Source organism: Centruroides vittatus, unplaced genomic scaffold (assembly GCF_030686945.1).
Source record: "Centruroides vittatus isolate TY-2023 unplaced genomic scaffold, ASM3068694v2 scaffold_373, whole genome shotgun sequence".
In the NCBI taxonomy this organism is placed as follows: Eukaryota; Metazoa; Arthropoda; class Arachnida; order Scorpiones; family Buthidae; genus Centruroides; species Centruroides vittatus.
In genome coordinates, this window is record NW_027122704.1 from 1,013,295 (window position 1) to 1,021,168 (window position 7,874).

The following is a 7,874-nucleotide window of genomic DNA, read 5'->3' on the forward strand; positions in this document are numbered from 1 at the left end:
TATATATATATTTTATAATTCAGTAATTAAATTTTATTTATCTTTAGGATCAAAGAAAGAGAACGGAAAAAAGAAAATGTTTATAAAAGTTTAGGATGGTCTTTAATGGCTGGAATTAATGATCATTTTATGCCATGTTTCTGTTTACAAGGAATACATGGAGATTTTAGAAATAAATTAAATTATAGAAATCTCAGGGATGAAATTGTTGAAGATTTAGTGGCATCTGTCAAGGTAATTCTTTTAATTATATAAAACTATATAAATAATCTAAAAATAGAGATTAGTAAATATAGTTTCAGACATACATATTAGTAAGGTATTTTCATCATGTCGCTAAATTATAAAATATGAGAAAAAAATAATTATCAAATTATTGATTAAGTTAAATTACTAATTCTTTAAATATATGCCTAATCATTAAAAAAAAGCAAAACTGCTGATTTTTGAACATAGTTTGAGATTAATGTGCTTTATATTTAGCTATCATATTCTTGTAGAAACTATATAAAATTTTATAATCTAAAAACTTTATTCTGTTGTATTCATTATTAGTATTATATCTACTTATTACAGTTCTCATTTATTGAAGATGAAGTATCTGAAGCACTGTGTATCTTGGCTGATACTGATCATTGGTAAGTTGTAATAGAAATTTTTATAAATATTTTTGATTTTAGGCATGCCATAGTATATCAGATAACCAAAAACATTTTTGTGGTTTTGTAAAGTTACTAGTTAAGTAAAGTTAAACATTAAGAATGTAGTATTCCTTGTAAATCACATGTTGTTATTACCATTCTAAATTCAGACTTTTACAGAAGCTTGTTGCAAAGTTTTAACTGTATAGTTATTTACAATAAATGTAAAACAGCATCAAAATGTGAGCTTCAAATTCAGTTATTTCCTGCTTACTTTATGAATTTAAACTTGGGACAAATACTGTATAAGCTTCCAGAAATATATGTGCAGCATTCAGAGAAAAGATGGTTAGTGAATGCCTGGCCCAAAAATGGTATATAAAAATTTGTGTCAGAAGATGTCTGTCTTTCTTGAAGATGCATCCCGTGAAAGATGCCAAACAGTCATTGATAATAATAAATTAAAGAATTCTTTTGAGCCAAATTTGAGTCATGCATGTGGACAACTTACAGAAAGATTTGATGTGAGTAATGAAACCATTAGTTTACACTTACATTGACTGGAAAAAGTATATAAATTAAGCAAATTGGTTCCATATGAACTAATGGCAGAAAATAAATTCTAGAGACTTTCAATTTGTTTATCTCTATTTTCTCATAAGAGCAAGCTGTTTTTGGACAGATTACTGTGATGAAATATGGATTATGTACTGCGCAACACTAAGTGATATTATTATTAGCCATCTTCTGGAGAGTCTGTATCTTCCATATCAAAGCCAATACCTTATCAACAGAAGATTTTGAGTGTTTAATGGAATGCAACAAGTATTGTTCATTATAAACTTTTGTACTTAAACCAATTAATCACAGGAAAGTTTACTCTGCTCAACTACAGTGTATGCATGAAAAACTTTTTGAAAAACAGCTGGTGTTGATTAATTGCAAAAGTGTTGTGTTTCTTCAAGATAATGCAAAATCTCATACTTCAAGAATGACTCAGGAGAAGCTCTGCAATCCTTCTTGAGAAATTCTATCTCACCCATCCTATTCACCAGATCTCTTGAGAACCTTTTCTTGTCACTTGACAATCATATATGTAACTAACAATTTTGAAATCAAGAGGAATAAGAAAAGAAGTTGAATGAGATTTTTGTTTCTAAAGACAAAGAATTTCATAAGAGAGAAATTTATAAACTTATTTCTCATTGGGAAAAGGTTATTAATTGTGATGGTACTTATTGTTAATAAAACAAGGATATTTTGTAATGAAAAGAACAAAATATTCTTGTTTTATTTTTATGATAATTTAATTTTGTCTTAAAAAACCATACAAATTTTTTTGGTCACCTGATATATATATATATAACAGGGGTGGGCAAGCAAGAGTTCAGTGGGAGCCAAAATGTAGGTTTTGCAAAATGCATGGGAGCCGCAGTTCTGTACCGTTGTGGCGGATAGTATGGTAAGGCACGCAATTTTATTATATAATATAAAACAAATATTAAATTTTTTTAATAAACATATTTCCACAAAATTATAAATATAAAATTGTAAAAATAATAATTAAAAACAGAAATTAACACTTTCAGCAAGAGCCTCATGTAACTCAAAAAGAGCCGCATTTGTCCATGCCTGATGTATAATGTCAACATCATCTCTAAACCTGATTTATTAGGGAAACTTAGTAATCATTATCTTAGCCATATAATAGCCTGGTTTGATTTTATTTTGGTTTTATTCATAATCATGATCCACACTATTCATGTTTACAAATATGTTCTTATAATAGAAATAGATATTATAGTTCAGTTTGAGGACTTTAACACATCTGCTATTGGCATCAGTAAGAAACAAGCTGTTTTAAGAAGCTGTCATAACAAGTAAAAACAAAATCATATGATATGAAAATAGAAAAGAGCCATCAATACTTTTATTATAAATTTGTTATGGGTAAATCTCTAGAAATAAAATAACTGTCATTCCAAAACTCACATAGTCCTTTTAAGTTATTCATTATATGCACAGTGTTATTCTTTATTATGTTATTAAAACAAATATCAGTAACAAAATACAAACAAAACATCTAAAAATTGCCACAGAAGGAGTGATTCACATTTGCAAAAAAGAGATTTAAAAACCTTTGTGATGTAATAAGTCTTTATTTCAGACAAATATGATTAAATATGAAAAGTTTTCTAAAAGAAGTTTCACAATTACATGAAGAAATAATCTTAGTTGATAAACAACCTCCACTGAAACTGCATATGATTAATATGTACATAATATAATATAATATAAAAACTCAAAGTTGCAAACATATGTTTATTAAAAAACATAACGTTTAGAAAAATATCACAAGTGTGTTATTTTATTTGAAATAATATAAAATGAGTAAATAATATACATCAAGATCTAAACTTAGCCTTTTTTTAGAAGTGAAAAAATTTATGTATCCTATTTTCTCTTTCAAGTTATCATATATAAACAAAACAGAGGTGGTAGCTCTATCAGAATTCTTTGTGGCTAACTATGTTTTCTAATTACTAATTCAAAAATATGAAAATATTGCATAAAACAAAATATATGTAGATGATGGTTTGATTTTGTAGTGTCACAATAAGGCATCAGCACATTTTAACATCAACCTTTATTGTCTAACTGTTGAATTAGACCAAAATAACAGTCAACAGGTAAAATATTGTCAATATAAAGTTCTACGTTTGATAAAATTGCCAGAACAGTAATTATAAAATTAACAAATAATTAAAGACTATAAAATAAAAATTCTTTCCTTGTCCTTTCTCACATCTCGTGAAAATAACAGACTTACGGCGGAGTCAACCTTTTATTAGAGGCTGCTTGTCTGCCTCACTATGCAAAACATTACAAAACTTTTTTCTGGTGACAGCACAAATAAAAAATATAACTTAAATTTGATAAAATTGCCAGGATGTTTTGCATAGTGTGTGCAGACAAGCAGCCTGTAATGAAAGTTCGATTCCACCTTAAGACTTACTTTCCTGAGGTGTGAGAAAGGATAAGGAAAGACTTTTTATTCTATAGTCTTTAATTGTTTGTTAAATATAAAGCTACTTCAAAAAATGGCAAGATCACCACTACTAAAGTACGCATCAAGTACGCTTTCTATTCTCCCAGTCTCCTCTCCTATGATCTGTTAACATCTAAATTGATTAATCTTCAGAGTTTTAATAACAAAGACTTATAAGCACAACTTGATATTCAAGGATCTAAACAAAGACTTGCAAACATTAAAATCTATTTCATACCAACATGTTTAAAAATACTAGCACAATTGAGCATTTGATAAAAGAATACAGATCTGATTCTAATCGCATAGTACATCTTTATGCAATTATCTACTCTATGAAGAAAAGGAATACTAGCATACTCTAAGTCAAAACTTGTATCATACAGGCATAATCCCACCATCTATTGCACTTTATGGAATGATAAGGAATCCATAAGATGGAAAATAAAACATGGTATATACAAAATATTTATATATAACAACAAACTTGATATTAACAGTACCTATATTGGATATACCATCAGATTATTTAAGCAAAAAGATTGAATACAAGAGATGAAAATTCAGAAAGTATTAATATGCTCTGATAACATTCTCAAAACTTCAAGGCACCAGTGTCAACTGAAATAAAGCAAAAATCATTGAGTTTTAATAATCCTGTACATGCTAAATATGACATAATTTATGAAACCTTTTGTAGAACCTTTTATGAGAGCCCAGGCTAGTGCAAATTATTTGATTAAAATTCACCCGATCTAATTTTTTTGAATTTATGAATTTATTTCACTAAACTACAATGGAAAAGAACCATCCAGGAACTTCAGAATTTTTCCCATGGACTGTACTTCCTTCATGAGTGACACAGCTGAAGAACTATTCATGGGGGAAATAGAGACAAAAATTGCAGATTGGAGCAACAGACAACTTCACCAAAAATGGGCATTGAAATGCCAGGGGGAGGACCCCCAAATAAAAAGGTAAAGGACAGATGATGACATGCAGAGTTTACCGGTCAATTCCTTTCACGTGTGTTCACTCTTGCCACGTTCCACTGCTGATCCCTTCGACCTCCTGCCGTTCACTGGACCTTAGCTGCCTTTAAACAATGAACATTGATTGTGAACTGTATCATCAAGGATTCCAGATCCACTCAAATCAACAGAAATCTCTCCACCCTATTGTCAAGATAATTCATGGTATCAAGACTTCAACCAAGCCAATTCCACCAATCCAGGTTTTTACCGACACATGTTGGAATTTGTAAACTCTCTCTCTAGCCTGCGTGATTATAAACTAGACTCTTCCATTTATGTTTCACTCTTGTAAAGTCATCTTGTTAAATAAATTGTCGTTAATTATTGTTAAATGCATAGTGAAGTGCATCATTTCCAGATCTCCCTGTTTCTTTCACTTTCCCTCCTCTATCCGCCCACATTCATCCCCATATGTAGCCACTTGCATGCGTTCCACAAACATGTGGGAAATTAAAATCAAGGTTTTTGTGTTCACCAGAAAACACATTGATGTCAGAAGCATGATGGGGGGGATGCTTCTCAAATTTCACACTTTAGATATTGCATAAATGCAAGAGATGCCAATTTTTTGTCGAATTTCTGGAAATACATATTATAATAATTTTAAAAATAATTTTAAACACTTACAATAAATTTTATATATAAAATAAATAAGTTTATTTTGTGAATATAAAATTATATAAGAATTTATGAACAATGTTATTAGTTTTTGTTAAATTAAAAATATATATTTTGATTAATTATCATGTAAAATATGTATTTTCTTATTTAGGAAAATTGAATTACTTTCGAGTAGTTCTGTTTTGAGCAATACTAACAACAATCCTGTTATGATGTCACCTCTCATTTCCGAAATCTGCGAATCTCTCACCCAAATGTATTTACTAGACATTACTCCGGAAAACGTAAGTAAAGTTTCTTAGAAAAGTAATTAATAATAAATACAATAAAATAGAAACATATTTGCAATTATCTATTTTTAGTGTGTGATGTATCTGGAGAGCAGACTGCAAGAATTGTATTTCAGAAGTTTGTCTCTAGCTGAATTTGTTAATAATTCTTCATCAATAGAATTAGATAGTATTGCAAAATCATTAAAATTAGATCCATCTGACATTCCTTTATTATTAGCAATTGTATCTAGACCTAGCCTATCTTTAGCATATTAATGTCAAGAAAATCACTAACTAATATATTTTTCCAATTAATGACTTAACTAATTACAAAAAATTAACACATTGTGTTATTTGTTATATTTAAGAATTGAGTTTCCAAAAATTTATATTTGTATATAGACTGCAAAATTATTATATTAGAATTGATGGCACAAAACACTTTTATGTAAATATATTCAATCCAAATCATTTAAATTGGTTAAAACACTAAATGGGATACAGAATTAACTGCATTCCTAAATAAAAAAAAAGAATTTTTTATAATTAATATATTATGTATTTTATACAGAAACAATTTTACAGGACTTTATTTTGAATTGTCTTTCAATATAGCAAACATGAGCATTGGTAACTATGTATTTGCCATTTGTTAGTTTGGTATCGATTAGCAGTGGGACCACATCCATCATTTATTTGAAACAATCCGTATTGTACATACAATGTTAGTTGAAAATTTATTTCTTATAAGATGTTATAAAGTGATAACTTTTTACTAACTGTGTTTTCTGAGATTATCTACTAGTCATTTACAATATTTTGGTGCAATATGATTGTTGTAAATGTAATTAAATTTATAAATTATTATGTATATAAATATTCTTACATTGTAAATATTATACGTCTGCTGCATTTATAACTAATTCAAATTTACTTTTATCATATTTTTTTGTTTTCTCCGAAATTATTTGTGCCATATTTTGGTTGCTATAAAACCATATTGTGAAAAGCTTTGTTAAAAAAAAAAAGAAAAAAAAAAGAAGTTAATTCTAGATGTGTCAATATAATATAAAATAGAAAAATATATGCATTATATATATTTTTCAAAATTGTATTTTGTAGTATTTTTCCTTGTGCCGTCAGAAACAGGGTCAAGATTAGTTATCACGAAAGCAAAATAAATTTCGTGATAATTTATCATTCCTTTATAATAAAGGTAACAGAATACCTGTTTGCATTTTTATTGTTTGTTTTTTTTCTTGTTCTCTATGCAGAATATTTATTTTTAACATCTAGATTATATAAACAGATTGTTGTGGTATATGGCATATTTAAATAATTTTAAATAAAATTTTTATTTTACTTTTTTTTTTTTTTTTTTTTTGAAGAATTTTCAAAATTTAAGCTTACGAAATTTTAAGGCTGTGATTAAGAATCAAATATTTTATTGGATATTTTGAACAAAATTCATTTGATAATTTTTAAAAGCAAACATAGGAAAAAAAATGTTAAATTTTATCATACAATCAAATATTTCTCGACGGAAAGATTGAGCATATTTTGCTATTTTAATTAAATAATCATAAAAATAGTTAATAAAAAAACTAGTGAACAATTTTTAATGGCAAACAATTTACTTATATTTAAAAAATAAAAAATGGAATAAGCATATCTCAAAATTTTAGATGAAAATCTTAGTTCAAAATGTTGAACATGGCTTTGAGACATTATTCAACAATGTGGTGCCTTCATCTTAACTTCATCTCAGGTGTGTGTATAATTCGTCGTAATTATAAACGTACGAACGGAGCATTGGCCATTGTTGTTTCGATTTTAATTTGATTCTGTAAATACGAATCCGACAATTTTGCATGGCCGAAATGAATATTTTTTTTTTCTTTTTCCAATTTGTTATTTGTAGAGCTAGGTTTGCTTAACTTTCAAGAAAGAATTTAAATACTTTTGTAAAAAATATATGTAATGTACAGTTATAAACATATTAAACATGGGGGGAAAAAGATCTATTTTTATAATATGATTTTATTTTTAACTTATTTTGTGATTTTTAAGATTTATTTTTTCTTTTAAGTTGTTTTAAGAAACCTATTTGCTGACAAAAAGGAAGGAAATTTCAGTTTGTATTATTTAGTCATATATATATATACAGTAATTTATAAAAACAAGATTTATTCTTTTTGTCAGATTTTACAGTTTTTTTGTGATTTTACAAACTGCTTAAGAGCTAATTGAAAGAATG

At 27.5% G+C, this 7,874-nt stretch overlaps 1 protein-coding gene across 1 annotated transcript in view; it reads left to right on the forward strand.

The window, feature by feature from the left end:
• The window catches only part of LOC136988654 (folliculin-interacting protein 1-like), a 57,033-nt gene extending 50,173 nt beyond the window's left edge, over positions 1-6,860 (forward strand). The window contains exons 15-18 of the mRNA XM_067286563.1: positions 48-234; positions 577-638; positions 5,497-5,629; positions 5,708-6,860. Coding sequence (XP_067142664.1) covers positions 48-234; positions 577-638; positions 5,497-5,629; positions 5,708-5,893 — 568 coding nt within the window. The 3' untranslated portion in view covers positions 5,894-6,860. The remainder of the gene's footprint in view (positions 1-47; positions 235-576; positions 639-5,496; positions 5,630-5,707) is intronic.
• The last annotated feature ends 1,014 nt before the right edge of the window (positions 6,861-7,874 follow it).